Here is a 16,807-nt window from a genome sequence, read left to right as displayed (position 1 = left end):
CAAGCCGGTCTAAAATGCCACACACTGTATTAGTCCAACTATATGACATTCTCAAAAAGGTAAAATTATGGAGGTACTAAAGATAAATGTGATTGCTAGGGGTTAATGGGAAGGGAGGGATTTTTAGGGCAGCAAGACTATTTTGTATGATACAATAATGGTGGATACATGTCATTATATGCTTGTCCAAACCCATGAGATGTACAACACCAAGAGAACGCTTATTAGACTATAATGCAGATACATCAGTGTAGATTCATCATTTGTAACAAATGCACCACCCTGGTGGGAATGTTGATAATGGATATTGAAGCCTGTACTTACATGGAGGTAGGGAGTATATATGGGAAATCTCTGTACCTTCTGCTCTATTTTTCTGTGAGCTCAAAATGGCTTGAAAAAATAAAGTATGTACATATATAGAGTGAGGGATTTCCTAATTTTCATATGAGCCTTCTGCTCATTAGATATGGATCTGAGTGTGGTCAGTAGGGCCTCTAACAAGATCCAAAAGGCAGTCCCAAAGTTTATTGTCAAGGAAGGGTATTGACAATGGAGGCCCTAACCCAAGAATTGGTATGGTTCAAGTTGAATAATTGATAATTGCTTATATTCCATGACCACTGAAGCATATGATTACTCTTTTCGTTATGCATGTTTGGAAGAATGATGAAATATGAGAAGTGTTCTGTGTGAAGAGTTGTGTGCTAAAAGCAGTAGTTACCAAACTGCATGTAAGAATTACCCTAGGGATCTGTTAAAACTCTCGAAGTTCAGGCTAAAGTTCACCAGGTAGTTCCAGTGGGTAGCCAAGTTTGAGAACTGGTGGGCCAAAGGAGATTTTAAACTTTATCTCTGTCTGAAGATAGTTTTATTAATCACAATTCCGAAAGGCCCTTGTCATAACTTTGCAAGTGTGGAAGGATTTGGAGGTGTAGGAATGCCATTTGTTAATAACAAACTCCTAAAGCGAAAAATAAAACCCACCTAGCCTGAAAGAGTTAATGTAGTTTCCAAAAGTGCTTGATACAGCCAAGGAACAGCTTAGGCACAGGAAGAATCTGGCTTATACTGGGAGTAAATAAAGCCAGTGTTTAAAATGTGTTTTAATCTAAAACACATATGTGCCCCTGGGCCTGAAAACAAGCCAAGACTTTCACAGTTGTGGTGAAGGTTCCTAACAACAGATAGAAATGAGTTGCTGTACAGTGTTACTTAAACTTGAAAGTTTAGAGGGGAAATCTGATCTGTGGAGGGGTGTTGTAGACAGGGGCCTCCCAGGTGGCTCAGATGGTAAAGAATCTGCCTACAAGGCAGGAGACCCGAGTAGAGGAGTGAGGTGGGCACGCAGGACAGGTTGTTATTTTGTGACTTCTTTCTGATCCCAAAGAGAACAGAACTAGCTGATAGTTCTAATTATCTGTGTACTCAGAACAAAACCAAATAAACCCTAACAAAATGAAAATTGTGTCCTTTTAGAAGCACTCCAATCTGTGCTGGGTATGAACTTTTATATGTGTCTTCTTTAGAGTATATTACTTCTTCAATAGAACCCTTTCTTAAAGATTCTGATTCTATGTAGTTTTTTTTAAGAATTATATAGATTCATAGGAAGTTAAAAAAAAAAAACGCACAGCGAAGCCCTCATGCATCCTTTACCCAGTCTCCACTATGATAACATCTTACATAAGCAGAGTTTATGTGTCAGAACCAAGAAATCAGCGTTGATATACTCCATGGGGGTTGTTCAGACTTCACCAGTTTTGTAAGCACTCAAGTGCGTAGGTGTACGTAACTCTGCAGTTTTTCAGGTGTAGCTTTGTGTAACACTACCATAGTCATGATATAATACTTCACAAGGGATTCTGAAGAACTGCTAAGGGCTATGGAACGAGTCACTTTGCTCGTAGTCCCATCCCCCACTTGAGTTCAGAACTTTGTATTGCTGGGGGCTGCTACATAGCTTTTGAAACCTCAGATGGCTTTTGGTCTTTTTTTTTTTTTCCCCATGGGATCATCAGTACAGATGTGTCTCAGTTACTGTGCTTTGAGGAGGTAAATTGTGATCACTTTTATTTAAAGAGAGTGAACTGATAAGTATACCCCAAAGCATAAAAATCTGCTAATGATCTTCATTTTGGAGGCAAATTCAACAATTCTGGCACAACAAATGACTGAATGTTTGGAAGTTCTTTTCCTGCCAATTTTTAGAACATGTGAGATTTGCTCAATAAATAGTGTCTTTCTAATTCTTAAAACAGAAGACTGTCTACCTCCCAGAGAAATGCCGGGATATATTTGAAGTGAATAGGCATGATTCTATAACACGTGAAAACTGTCACTTAACAGCATATTCTCAGCATTGTCAAACATATTAAACTCTGCCTCACATTGTTTAGGTAATTACTGTCTCCAGAGCTGAATGATACATAATCATATTTACCATTTACATGGTATGGGAATTTTAATTATCTTTGCATCCAGTATGGCAAAACTAAGGTGTTTAGGAATTTAAGTCCAGTGTTAAGCTTTCTGTTCCCAGGATTTGCAGATAAATCTACAATCTAGCAAAAACTGTTTACATGTGTGCTCTGCACCACATTGTCTTCCATAGAAACTCTTATTTCTGACACTCTTTGGCAAGAGTTCCATAGGAGAGAATAATTCTGGAGTTTGTTCTAGTTGGTTCAGTCAGTGAGCTCAGCCCTGATGAAGTAATGGGATGTATGATGAGGGATGAAGTATCTAAACACCAAGATAGTCATCTTGAATAAAAGCAGCTTTGGGGTATTTATAAAGAATATATTCTGCCCTATAAAATTGTGGGATATTTGTTAGGGATTTGATAGACTGTGAGTTCAGCAAAGCATCAAGTTGATAATCCTGTTGTCATAGAGAAAGCAAGAGAATTCCAGAAAAATACCTACTTTTGGTTCATTGACTATGCTAAAGCCTTTGACTGTGTGGATCACAATAAACTGGAAAATTCTTAAAAGAGATGGGAATATGAGACCCCCTTACCTGTCTCCTGAGAAACCTGTATGTAGGTCAAGAAGCAATAGTTAGAACCTTACATGGAATAACTGGTTCAAAATTGGGAAAGGAGTGCAGCAAGCCTGTATATTGTCACCCTGCTTATTTAACTTAAATGCAGAGCACATCGTGTGAAATGCTGGGCTGGATGAGTCCGAAGCCGGAATTGATTGCTAGGAGACATATCAACAAACTCAGATATGCAGATGATATCACTCTGATGGCAGAAAGTGAAGAGGAACTAAGGGACTTCTTGAAGACGGTAAAAGAGGAGAGTGAAAAAGCTTGGCTAGAAACTCAACATTCAAGAAACTAAGATCATGGCATCCAGTCCCAGCACTTCATGGCCAGTAGATAGGGAGAGGGGGAAGCAATGGCCGATCTTTGGGGGGAAAGGAGGGCTCCAAAATCACTGTGGACAGTGACTGCAGTCATGAAATTAAAAGACACCTGCTTCTTGAAGGAAAACTATGACAAACCTAGACAGTGTATTAGAAAGCAAAGACATCACTTTGCAGACAAGGTCCGTATAGTCAAAGGTGTGGTTTTTCTAGTCACAGATGGGCGAGTTGGACCATAAAAATGGCTGAGCACTGAAGAATTGATGCTTTTGAATCCTGGTGCTGGAGAAGACTCGAGAGTCTGTTGGACTGTAAGGAGATCAAAGCAGTCAATCCTAAAGGAAATCAACCCTGAATAATCATTGGAAGGACTGATGCTGAAGCTGAAGTTCCAATACTTTGCCACCTGATGCAAAAGGCTGACTCTGGAAAAGACCCTGATTCTGGGAAAGAGTGACAGCAAAAGGAGGAGAGGGCAACAGAGGATGAGATGGTTAGATAGCATCACCGACTCAATGGACGTGAACTTGAGCGAACTCCAGGAGATAGTGAAGGACAGAGAAGCCTGGTGTGCTACAGTCCATGGGGTCGCAAAGAGTCAAACATGACTTAGCGACTGAACGACAATAAATTCTCTCATAAAGCTAGATTTGAAAGTCAGTTTATTTAGAAACAGTAGGCAAAAAACATCTAGAGTCTTAAATATTCTGAAAAAAGTAAGCACCAACCCACATTCATAAAAGAGCAGAGGAAGAAAATAATCAAATTTAATGACTAAAATGAGACGTCGGATTATTTTTAATAAAGCAAGCTTATCTTTGTGGAAATGTAGATTTTAAATATTAAGAGAGGAAATATTAAAGAAATATTAATTTCCTCTCAAATACTGAGAGGAAAGCTAGGGTTATGTCAGTAAATGCTCCCTGAACCCACCCACCCAATCAAGAAAGCAGTGAGACAGCCTCTTTAACAAGTGGAACAATTCAAAGATGTTTTGAATAACTGCACAGAAGTTAATTCATAAAATATCAAGCCAAGAACTGTCCAGTGGACACTGATACAGCTTTTAAAAGCAGTTGCTAAAGACAGCAAGTAGGATAATTTTAGAAATGCTATCAGTACATCAGTCACAAAGTTTATGGTTAAAAGGATGTCAAAAAAACAATGTATTGGCCTATAAAAAAGAAAAGCTGGTTGGTGTATTAGCAACCAACTAGCAAATGGCAATGATTGTGTCATATGTCTAGAAAGCAGCACGTCAACATGCAATTTTTACAAAGAGTAAATGAGGATGCATATAAAGTTCATAGCACAAAGCTCTCCTGGAAGAGCTGTTTATTTTTAATTGAAATATAATCAACATAGTGTATTAGTTTCAGATGTATGTCAGAGTGATTTGATATTTGTTAGGTGTTGTGAAATGACCACCATAGTAAGTCTAGGTAACATCCATCACCATACAGTTACACAGTTGTTTCTTATGATAAGAACTTTTAAGATCTATTTTCTTAGCACTTTTCAAATATTCAATATAGTATTATTAATTATAGTCCCCATGCTATACATTACATCTCCGTGACTTACTGTGTAACTGGAAGTTTCTACTGTTTGATCATCTTTACTCATTTTGCCTACCCCAAGTCCTCCATTTTTGGCAACTATCTGTCTGTATCTGTAAGTTAATTGTTTTTGTTTCTGTTTTTTATAGATCGGTTGTTATCCACATATAAGTGAGCATATGGCAAATTGTGTTTCTTTGACAGACATTGCACTTAGCATGATGCCTTCAAGGTCCATCTGCGTTGTCACAAATGCCAAAAAAAAAAAAAAAAAAAAAATAAGTCTGAACAAAAGGATGAAACTTCAGGAAGGGAGACTGGTCTATTCCACACCCAAAGGCAGACACAACTCTACTTCCAGAGGGTGCTCAGTGTGTGCCTGAGGAATAGATCGGTAGCATTGCCCCGGGGAAGTTGTTCTCTGTAATTTTTCTGCAGGACTGGATGGAGGGCCGAGTTCCCCCTTGCCAGGCTCCCCTCAGTGTTCCCCTCCACTGCCCCTGAGGCCTCTTGTGGGGACAGAACTGTCCTTCATGCGGTGAAGTGCATGGGGTCTGAAGGCAGCCTGCCTCTGCCATTTATGCACTTTCCAGCCACGACCATGTGACAAGTCAGTTTCCTCATCTGTAAAATGGGAGTAATAATAGCATCGCCTCTTAAAAAAAAAAAAAAAATAAAGCTGGGTTTTGTTTACCTCTCAGGAGATGCCGCTTTAAAGCTATGTTTTATGCTGTCGTCCCCTAAATCAGTGCGTGTTACTGCATGGTTGTAGTGAAAAGAAAATTTAGAATATGTTTTGTATCACTAATGTCACACATCAGGGCCATTCTTAAGAAATAATTATTTTTCACTGGTGGGAGTACAGATTCATGATTTTGCCAACAGTTTATGACTGCTGAGTAAGAACATAGCTACTGAGCACCTACTGAACACTCGGAGTGTGCCGAGAATTTCATGTGTATGACTTTACCTAAAACTCAGAACAGTTTTACTGAGGTAGTTACTTTTTTATTATCTCTGTTCTACAAATGGGAAAGCTGAAGCCAAGGGAATAAACAGTTTGCAGAGATCATAGCTGGTAGGTGCTTGAGCCAGAAAGGAAAGACACTCTAGAACTCATGCCCCTAACCACAGTACTCTTCTTCAGAAAGGTGTTGGTTGAGGGGGAAAGTGAAGGTAGGGAAACTGCAGATCAGATCACTGGGAATAAAGTGGAGAAAAACGAGACATTCTGACCTTAGACTGCTTTTCTAGCCTAAGCTACCCAGTGCTTGCTTACTTTTCAAACTTAGTTAAGGAGAAGCAGTGATCAAGGAGATAGGAGTCTGGGTGGAAGAAATACGAGGAGAACAATATGAGGGCACAGTAAAGGACAGAAATGGTATAGACCTAACAGAAGCAGAAGATACTAAGAAGAGGTAGCAGGAATACACAGAAGAACTGTACAAAAAAGATCTTTTTCATGACCCGGATAACCAAGATGGTGTGATCACTCCTCTAGAGCCAGACATCCTGGAATGCAAAGTCAAGTGGACCTTAGGAAGCATCCCTACGAACAAAGCTGGTGGAGGTGATGGAATTCCAGTTGAGCTGTTTCAAATCCTTAAAGATGATGCTGCACTCAATATGCCAGCAAATTTGGAAAACTCAGCAGTGGCCACAGGACTGGAAAAGGTCAGTTTTCATTCCAATCCCAAAGAAAGGCAATGCCAAAGAATGCTCAAACTACCTCACAGTTGCACTCATCTCACATGATAGCAAAGTAAAGCTCAAAGTTCTCCAAGCCAGGTTTCAACAGTACGTAAACCGTGAACTTCCAGATGGTCAAGCTGGTTTTAGAAAAGCGAGGAACCAGAGATCAAAGTGCCAACATCCATTGGATCATCAAAAAAGCAAGAGAATACCAGAAAAACAGCTATTTCTGCTTTACTGACTATGCCAAAGCCTTTGACTGTGTGGATCACAACAAACTGGAAAATTCTTAGAGAGATGGGAATACCAGACCACTTGACCTGCCACCTGAGAAATCTGTATGCAGGTCAAAACGCAACAGTTAGAACTGAACATGGAACAACAGACTGATTCCAAATCAGTCAAGGCTATATATTGTCACCCTGCTTATTTAACTTCTATGCAGAGTACATCATGAGAAATGCTGGGCTGGATGAAGCACAAGCTGGAATCAAAATTACCAGGAGAAATATCAATAACCTCAGATATGCAGATAACACCACCCTTATGGCAGAAGGCAAAGAAGAACTAAAGAGCCTCTTGATGAAAGTGAAAGAGGAGAGTAAAAATGTTGGCTTAAAGCTCAACATTCAGAAAACTAAGATCATGGCATCTGGTCCCATCACTTTATGGCAAATAGATGGGGAACAGTGGAAACAGTGTCAGACTTTATTTTTGGGGGGCTCCAAAATCACTGCAGATTGTGACTGCAGCCATGAAATTAAAAGACGCTTGTTCCTTGGAAGAAAAACTATGACCAACCTAGACAGCATATTAAAAAGCAGAGACACTACTTTGCCAACAAAGGTTCATCTAGTTAAAGCTATGGTTTTTCCAGTAGTCATGTAAGGATGTAAGAGTTGGACTATAAAGAAAGCTGAGCCTGAAGAATTGATGCTTTGGAACTGTGGTGTTGGAGAAGACTCTTGAGAGTCCCTTGGACAGCAAGGAGATCCAACCAGTCCATCTTAAAGGAAATCAATCCTGAATAGTCATTGGAAGGACTGATGTTGAAGCTGAAACTCCAATAGTTTGGCCACCTGATGCGAAGAAGTGACTCATTTGAAAAGACCCTGATGCTGGGAAAGATTGAAGGCAGGAGGAGAAGGGGACAAGAGAGGATGAGATGGTTGGATGGCATCATCAACTTGATGGACATGAGTTTGAATAAGCTCCAGGAGTTGGTGATAGGTAGGCCTGGCGTGCTGCAGTTCATGGGGTCGCAAAGAGTTGGACATGACTGAGCGACTGAACTGAAGGAAAGACTAGGATCTGACATTTAAGGGGTGAGTCTGGAGAATTCCAAAGAGGCAAAGCAAGAGTTTATGAGTATGAAGGATAAGATTGTGGGAAACAACCCCAGGGGACTTGGTGAAAGCGAAGGCAGATTCCTCAGGGAATGTATGAACATGTGAAACTGGTGGAGTTTGGAGGTGGGTGGGTGGGTGTTCCTGTACTGTTTTCATTATCTATACCTGTCCTCAGCATTTCCTCAGACATTCCCTTCCTTCTCTGGGGCCTCACATCTGATTTTCTAAAACAACATGATTGAGCATCAACTCCTGGGTACTTGGTTGTACTATTTAAGTTTATATAATCTGAAAGAGCTCCTTCTGGTCTGTAGGAATTGTCTGCCCTTTAGAAATGCCTTTTTCATGAATTATCTTATTCTACAACTGAGCACTTAGTACATCTTTTTAAGTATAGGTACCATGATCGACCTCAGAGATACGGCACACGTTATCAATAATCAATCTCAAATAGGTAACCAGAGCTCATCCCTTACAGTGTGTGTTGTATATACTTAAATCTGACCAGGAGTAATTTGCTGTACACCAGAAACTAACAAACATCAACTATATTTCACTTTTAAAAAGAGATTATGAACAATTTAGAATACACCTCATCTGGGAAACTGATCACCAAAATTTCAGCAAATATTTTAAGGATTTGACTTAAAAAAGATGTATTTTCGTAAAGGTACATGTAAAATTATGGAAGCCTTATTTTAAATTATTAATTTCTCTTAAGATTCTACATCATTGAAAACAAAGACACGTTTTAAAAAGTAGACCTATGTACCTCCATGGGTCTGGGGTATGCAACTTTATTAAAGAGTGGTGTGCTATATCTGCCAGTATGCACTTTCTCTGATGGAAAGAAAATGGTTCAGGTCCCCCTTATATACCTAGGAGATGCCTTTGGCCTCTTTACTGTATGAATCTGGTTTGGAGCTGTGTATACTAAATGCAACCATGTTTGAAATAAAGGGTCCTAATGAACCTCTTTCTGCATGAAATGCCAATTAACTGCCTGCTTTTAATTGATAATTGGACATTAATCCCTAAGTAGTGCCATCATCTTAAACCTTAGTCCAGCCCCTACTGTCCATCAATGAAGGATTGGACAGTTATGCAGTATTTGACTAGACACTGGGCATGTTTACTTTGGGAGAGAATAGTACCCATGTGTACCTTAATGGGAAGAAAAAGGTGAATAGACAATTGACCTTTGACAATATTATGACTGCTAAAAGAACACAATAACCAGCTCAGCTTACAGTCCGAATGTGTTCCCTCCATTCTTGGTAGAAACAGAAAAATATAATAAAACAGAAAATTCTTCTGTTGGCAGAGAATATGTATTTATACATTCTTGTGTGTTTAGCTCAGTGGTTAGAGAACACTTCCTGGAAAGATTGCAGTACACAAGTGTTTTCAATTTGAACTTGTACATTTCAAGGTTCACTGCCCTGGAGGTGGCTTGGCTCAGTGTTTAAAACACACTAATGAATTTCAGGTTTGGGACAGAAAGTGGCTGTTCCACATTGGACAATCATGTGAACTTGGAATTGCTTTCCATGAATGTCTTAAATAACTGTGTAATGTCACTCTGGACAGCAGGTTCTTCTCCTGTCTCCAAACAGATAACTGATTGCCTTTGCTCAGGATACTCAGTGCTTGCTTGCTTTTAAAACGTAGATTTGGCAGAGTCTTTCATGTTTGTAACGGGAACATTGTGGGAGAAAATAGGGCAAAGATCATCTGAGTGCAGTTGGATGTACTGAAGGACACTTACAAATAACCTTGAAACAACCCCAAAAGACTGGTTCAGGCTGAATATTTTTCTTTTTCTTTCTCTCTCTCTCTCTTTTTTTTTTTTAATTTTGTGTTTCCTCTTGGCTGTTTGGAGTAAGAGAAAATTCAAAAGAAGGTCACCTTTCCTACCTTTTTGTGTTGATACATCTATCAATAATTTAGGAACTTCATCCTATCTGATCCAGCTGACGTGAAATGTCAAGGAAGTAGGCTAGTTGGTATAGTAATTTCTGTAGAGGAGAAAGCAGTAAGCTACTGAAATCACAGACACCCCTTAGTCAGAATGAGCTCTGAGTGATGCCCGCCCTGGCCTGTGCACTTTTGGCATGCTTTCAAAGACTTGATTTTCTGACTAGCTGGGCTGCTGCAATTACCCAGCATTCCAGAGGTCTCGCTTATATGCTCAGAGCAAGTCACTGTTTGTGTTGGACCAGCAGGGGGAAAAGAAAAAAAAAGTTGATTTCCTGAATTCCTTTATCTGTGAAAGATTGACCATGGGCGGTAAGGTCCTTATGGAGCAGGGGAGTTTCCATTTCTGTGTGATGCCGTATTTGTCTCAGTTATGCCATTCATCATCTGAGAGGCTGTGTACAAACCTCCCGTCTGAGTTGCAGTTTCCTCCTTTAAGCAAGCTGGGCCAGATGAGCCCCTCAGGCCCTTTCTAGCTTTCATGGCCTGAAGTTCAGTTTCTTCATCACATAGGAGCTTGGGACATTCATTACATTGGTCGACTAGAGACAGTTTGGGTTATTTAACTGCTGATAAACTTCAGCAGATTAACTGTGAATGTATAACAACACTCAAATCCTGCAGAAAGTTTGTGTTGGCTTTGCTGAAAGGATCGGTGGACATCCGGGTAACAAAGCACTCCTAAGTGCCAGGCAAGGGTTGTCAGAAGACAGTGCCCATCAGTGCTGATGCTCACCGGGGACAGTGGCCTGTTTGAGAGCATGGGTGGCAACACAAGGTGGTCCCCATGCAGCCTGGCATCAGAAGGTCGTGGGTGCCTCCATGCTCCTGACCACCCCTCCCAACCCAAATGCCCTGGCTTCATAGCCTTTGGCGACTTACCTCACAGTTCTAAGATTCTGTTTGGTTATTTTTAAAATGAAGATAATATCTACTTTTCAGGATAAATAGCTTAAAGGTAATGTATTTGAAAGTGTCTTGCAAATCAGTAAAATTTGATAAATAGATAACTAAAAACAGCAATTTGTAAAAAAGACTCCAAATAAGATAACTTTATCTGAAAGCTGAAGGGGGGGAAAAAAACATTTGTGTAGTGAGTAATAAACATTTCACAGAGTACTCTCAGACGTATCTCTTTATCCTTACAACCTCGTTTTACAGATGCAGGGATACCTGCAGGTTCCCAGGGTCATGATACCTGAAAACAGTGGAGTGGAGATTCTTCTGGTTCCAAACCGTTGTGTTCCTTTTACAGTATTTTATAGTTAATGTTAAACCTCTGGTAATTCTGGAAAAGGAAATAAATGATCAAAAAGTGGTCATTGTACCTATTTGAGGGATTTCTCCTTATGCCCTCATTATATGACTACAGCTGTACTGACTGCCATTTGAGAACCAAACCCAGGAAAGCCAGACCAGTCACTCCTCACTTTGTGGGATCTTAATTCCGAAACAGTTCCTGGGGATAGCTGGAAGATTTGAATATCTCTGGGATGTCACTGTCCAGTTTTGAAATAATTTTATAAATGGGTTTCTTCCAGGAAGGATCTGCGTCTTTGCCTGAGGAGACAGCCTTGAAGAACTCCTGTAAAGTCAAGCTGGCGATTTCCAAGAAGCAGTCTGGGACCTGCATTCCCAAAGAGACCCACGAGAAAGAAAAAACGTGAGGCCGTGAAGCCTGGCGCCATCCAGACCTCATTGTCTGATGCTGCCATTTCCTTGGGTTGCAGGCTGATCGGAGCACCCCCACTCTACTGGCCCCTGACTTTTGAAGCCCCAGGAATCCCTTGCTCCCTCATCAAATACGGACCTTAAAATGATGATCCTGATGAGACAGCCCTGGGAAAAAACGGATTAGGGACACTTCCTCTGTAGGAGTAGTTGATTCCGTTAATGGGTGACATTTTCAGCAAGTGGGAAATTCTGACTGGTTGAAATGAAATCTGTGGTTCGAAAGAGGTTTTTGGTATTCTTTTCCTTAGTGCCTCACTTGGAAAGAACCACCCCCAAGCTTATGACTGTCGTACCTCATTCCACCTTTTTTGGGGACTAGATTCAAAGGACTTGGAATCACTCCTGCTTCGAAAGCCAACCATTTGGCTTGGGGGTGGAGAGGGCTCAAGACTATGTTCCAGGACCTCACCCAGACTGGCAACATTAATGATGAGACATCCCGCAGGGCCTCCAGATCCAGCCTGGCTGGGGGCTTGCCCCCACTGCCTGCCAGATGACCACCTCCACATGGAAAGACGCAGTGCTGCCCCCCACCCACATGCCTGGACCCCCCACATGTAGGCTTAGGTTTCTAAACATATTCCGATGGGGCATCTGAACAGTGGATGCCAGCAGTTCTTTGCTTCCTTGGAGGTGTCCATACACTGCTCTTCGTGACCGCACAGTCAAGTGAGAAATGTGAGAAGAGCTCGTGACCAGACACACAGGACACCTGCAGAACAAGATGCCAGCCGAACAGAGCTGTTGGCCACACACAAGGAAGATCGCAAGCTCTCACCGCTGACACTTGGGCCACGTGCCCACCCCTCACCGATGCTTGACCTCTAAGGCGCCACCAGTGTGCGTTCACAGGGATCCCCAAGGACTGAGCAGCTTAAGTATCATGTATTACTTCCAGAAAGGGTTTAAGATGACTTGCCATGGAAGGCGCACAGATAAAACTGTTCAAGGGAGAATAAAGGTAAGAACCAAATGATGAACAGCAACTGGTGTAAAGAAAACCTTGGCCAAGAACTAGTGCTGCAGCTAGAGCCCGGCGTTTATCCTGGGCCTCCTGGTGCAAAGGCGAGAAGGTTTTCAGGGTGTACAACCCGGTCATTACAGAGTATTGTCTAAAATGGCCTAACACCTGACCTCTGCCCGTGTTTCTGAATAAAGACTGCCTGGAGATTCAGTTTGGTATCTACCTGTTGCCTACGAGAAGATGCGGAGGCCGTCATCTTTGTGGATGGTACAGAGATGGGTCCCAGGCTGCCCTGCTCTCAGTGATGTAAGGACAGACATGGAAGGGGATCTTTCCTAAAACTGCAATCACAAAGGGAAGGCGCTCATCAGACCTCCTGGGACCCGAGTGCATGGTCTTACCTCAAAGTCGTTTCCCTTGTTATAGTGCATATTGAGAGCTCGAAAAAGTTCTGAGTCACGGAGAATCACCAGCATTTTGGGATTTGTGACACCATCTGAAATCGCTTGCCGGGCAAATTTCTCCATCTGTATGTAATAAAACTCACGGAAGTTGCTGAACCACTTGATCATCTGGGAGGTGATGCAGCGGTTGAACTGTGCAAACAACAGGATCCATGAAGTCAGACGTTTGCCTCGAGGTGCTCAGAGTCAGAACTGCCAGCTTCCAATTCAACACAGGGGTTAGCAAGAGTGGCTTCAATTCACACTAAACAGGGCTTTCTTTAAAAAAGAAGTCACAGCTATTTTCTAAGCCTATACAGTTATACATGGAAAAATCTGAATTAGCTGTAATGCCCAGTAGAAAACAAATGTATTTTATAGCCTAGACTTATAAAGGTTTTTCACTCCTTAAGTGTGACTTTGGGAGGGCCCAAGGTCAAGATCAGTGTGGTTCCAGTGTCTGCAGCACCCAGGTAGATTACATCACAGCCCCAGTGCCCTCTGCCAGGTAGAGCCAAGGGAAGGGGTAATGGTATAGATCAGAGAACTATGTATTGGCAACTCAGAGTTGCAGAATGAATCAAAAATGAGAACTTGGATCAGGGAAGAAGCAAGGGACTGGGTATGAGGGAAATAGCTCAAAAAAAAAAAAAAAAAAAAAAAAAAAAACAAAGGATGATTGAGATACAAAGGATACAAAGTATTAACAGCCCCTAACCCAACACCCAGGGTAAAGGAGGCCCTCTGAAACCATGGAAACTTCCAAGGCCTGGTTCCAACCATTAGAGCTTGATTTTTCTCATTGTCACACTGATTTGTATGGTCCTTCACTCAATTTTGAAACAAAAAAGTTCAAAGGTAAATTTAACAGCCACAGTGTCCAACTCTTGATATATTCTTTCTTTTTTATAGTGTCCCCAGCAAAGACAGAACACTAGGCTAAAGGTGCTGTTTACTCTTGGTTCTGTAAGCCCGCCTCCTTCCCCAAGTGTTTCTGGGTCCTAGCTATAGCTCAGAAGCTTACGTTCAGAGACCCGACCTTCCTTCCCCCAAAGTTACCCCTGTTTGTTCAGTCTCTCAGCCCAGGACAAAAATCCCACAACAAGAAGAGGGGCTAAAGTGCACAGATGATGACCTAGGGTTTGACTCGACGTGGGAAATACCTAGGGCCCCTGGGGAGTTTTGCAGAGACTGAAACTCAGTTGAAGGACTTTACCTGAACATCAGGGAAATAAGCCTTCAGGAGGCTGGAGCTGGGGTAGCGTGTGAAGAAAAACATTAGTTTGGCCTTCTTCAAGTGACCAGGATTGAGGCCCTCCTGGATTTGGCCCAGGGTCAAGGAAAACTAAGACCAGTTTATCAAATGATTTTGTCAAATTATCCAAATGCTAAATTGCCCTGTTCCTTATGGTTTCTATTTAATTTTTTTCCGGTTGAATGATGTATTTGCTTCATTTTTCTGTCTCTAGCAAGTATGATCAGATAAACTTCTTTCTTTCCAGATGCTGAATACCATCTATGTACAGTCAAGTTGCAGAGTTTAAAAAACATTTTGATATGTTAAAGATCTATTGCATATGTGATAGCAAATACAATTTGTTGTACTCAGTGTGAGTGTGCGCGCTTTCACAATAGGGTGGGAAGAGATGGCAGCTGTCCCCCAGATAAACTATGTTAAATCCCCAAGTAGAGACTTGCTTCTCTCTGTCTCAGTTTCCTCGTCTGTAAAATGAGAGGAGTCAACTAGATGGTCCCCTTTCTGGCCCTCATCGTTGAGTTTGTGGTGTTGATGCCAGCAAGCACCTAACCTGACTGAGTACCAGATCATGGTACTCAGTGATCTGGCTTTGGCTCAAGAAGCTTGAATTGCCAGGCTGCACTTCTCTCTGTTTGCCTGGCAGAAGTTCCCCCTCACCCTCCCCATCTCAACTCAGATGCCCCCTCTGCTGTGAAACGCTTCCTTGCCGAGGTAGGCCCTCCTTACCCTGGCTACCAGCGTTCTTTGTATAAGCTGTTTTTGTAAGAATGACGTGATTGGGATCTTTAGTGCACGTTTGTCTCCCCATTTAGACTGTGAGCTCCTTGAGAGCAAGGGCCTTACCCTTTCATCTTTGTATTCCACGTGCCTAGCCCGGTGCTAGGAGCAGAGTAGGTGCTCAATAAATGTTTGGTGAATGAAAGAATGAATGAATTGTCAACTTTAATCCACGATTAACTATGGCGATTCTATTCCAACCCATGCCTCTCACTCTGGGAACAGATCCCTTCCCCTTTAATAAGAGCAGGGGGTTGTGGCCTGAAAACTTAGCACCAGGGTGGTAGGGAAATAAAGAGTCTTACGCTAGAACACTTAGCATTCCCAGGAACAATCCTAGGGCTGAGTGGGAAACGTGCAGGGTAACCTTGGAGCTGAGGCTGAGAGCTGTAGCTTTAGGACAATGAAGACTTCTTAGTAGGACAGGTCAGTTTACCCAAAGGAAACCAGACAACTGATTACAACTATAGCTGGCCCAGGCACCCAGGCCACTGTCCAGGAGGCCCCTGCCCCTTGCCTCATTAGCCCTACTTCTTATCCTTTATAAGTGCTGTGGAAAGAATCCTGGATTGGGAGTTCAAAGACCCAGCTTCAGATAATAGATTTTGCCACCTAGTCGCTATGTGACCCTGGGCAAGCCGCTTACCTTCTCTGGGCCCCATTTCTAAATTGTGGAGTGTAGTGGTTGAAACTTGTGCTTGGAAGTCAGATGCTGGCTTTGAATCCTGGCTCTGCATGTGTTTGTCTTTGAGCAAGTTAGTCTGCTTCTCTGTCCTTCTCAGATACTGATCTAGAGTGGATACTTGAGGGTGGTGAGGTAACTCGGGCTCACAACCCCTTATCTGAAACAGTGGGCCAAATGGACACCAGGTTTCAGAATTTATTTTATCAAGGCAATATGGTGCGTGTATGATGTGTTAGTTACTGCCCACAGCAGGGTCTGTGGCAGCTGTCCAATCAGATAAAGTTGCAACGGCAAAATCAATGACTAATTGTGCTAAGTGAGATAGTCTATAAGAGGCCTCCTATCAGCACAGGGAGGGCTTCCCAGATGCTGCTGGTGGTAAAGAACCTGCCTGCCAATGCAGGAGACACAGGAGATGTGGGTTCCATCCCTGGGTCAGGAAGATCCCCTGGAGGAGGGCATTGCAACTCACTCCAGTATTCTTGCCTGGAGAGTCCCCATGGACACAGGAACCTGGCGGGCTATAGTCCATGGGGTTGCAAGGAGTCGGACACGACTGAAGCAACTTAGCACACGGCACAGGTCAGGTTTTGCAACCAAGAGAATTTCCCATCGACCTTAGGAGAAAGAAATCATAGAGCTTTTCAGAGCATTTTGAGTTTCAGAACTGTGTCTAGGTGGCAGTGCACAGGGGCACTGTCAGTCCCAATGCCCGCTGCCCAGGAGGTGTGCGGTCACCCATCATTGTCTCGTCATCGTACCCTCTCCACCTGTTCACAGGGTGTCATGTGAATGGAAAGTTCATTTATACTTAAGCATCTTGCTCTTCTGGGCTTTGAAGGCCCAGAAGAACAAATTTATAATTCTAGAATGAGGGAATAATTGGGGCCAAGATGCTGCCTGGGGGCCCCAAATCGTTCCAAAGGTAGCCAACTGCATGACCAGGGCAGCCAGGCCCTGTGGGTGGCCCCTGAAAACTCCTGAAGTTCTCGGAG

General features: G+C 42.4%; 1 protein-coding gene across 1 annotated transcript in view; it reads right to left on the bottom strand.

Annotated features, from left to right (window-relative positions):
- Positions 1-10,542: 10,542 nt before the first annotated feature.
- The window catches only part of PROX2 (prospero homeobox 2), a 30,203-nt gene continuing 23,938 nt past the window's right edge, over positions 10,543-16,807 (bottom strand). The window contains exons 3-5 of the mRNA XM_005900982.2: positions 14,309-14,416; positions 13,051-13,245; positions 10,543-11,578 (exon numbers count right to left, since the gene is read on the bottom strand). Of these exons, the coding sequence (XP_005901044.1) occupies positions 11,393-11,578; positions 13,051-13,245; positions 14,309-14,416 (489 nt within the window). The 3' untranslated portion in view covers positions 10,543-11,392. The remainder of the gene's footprint in view (positions 11,579-13,050; positions 13,246-14,308; positions 14,417-16,807) is intronic.

Source organism: Bos mutus, chromosome 10 (genome assembly GCF_027580195.1).
Source record: "Bos mutus isolate GX-2022 chromosome 10, NWIPB_WYAK_1.1, whole genome shotgun sequence".
Classification (NCBI taxonomy): Eukaryota; Metazoa; Chordata; class Mammalia; order Artiodactyla; family Bovidae; genus Bos; species Bos mutus.
This window is presented reverse-complemented; position numbering and strand designations above follow the sequence as displayed.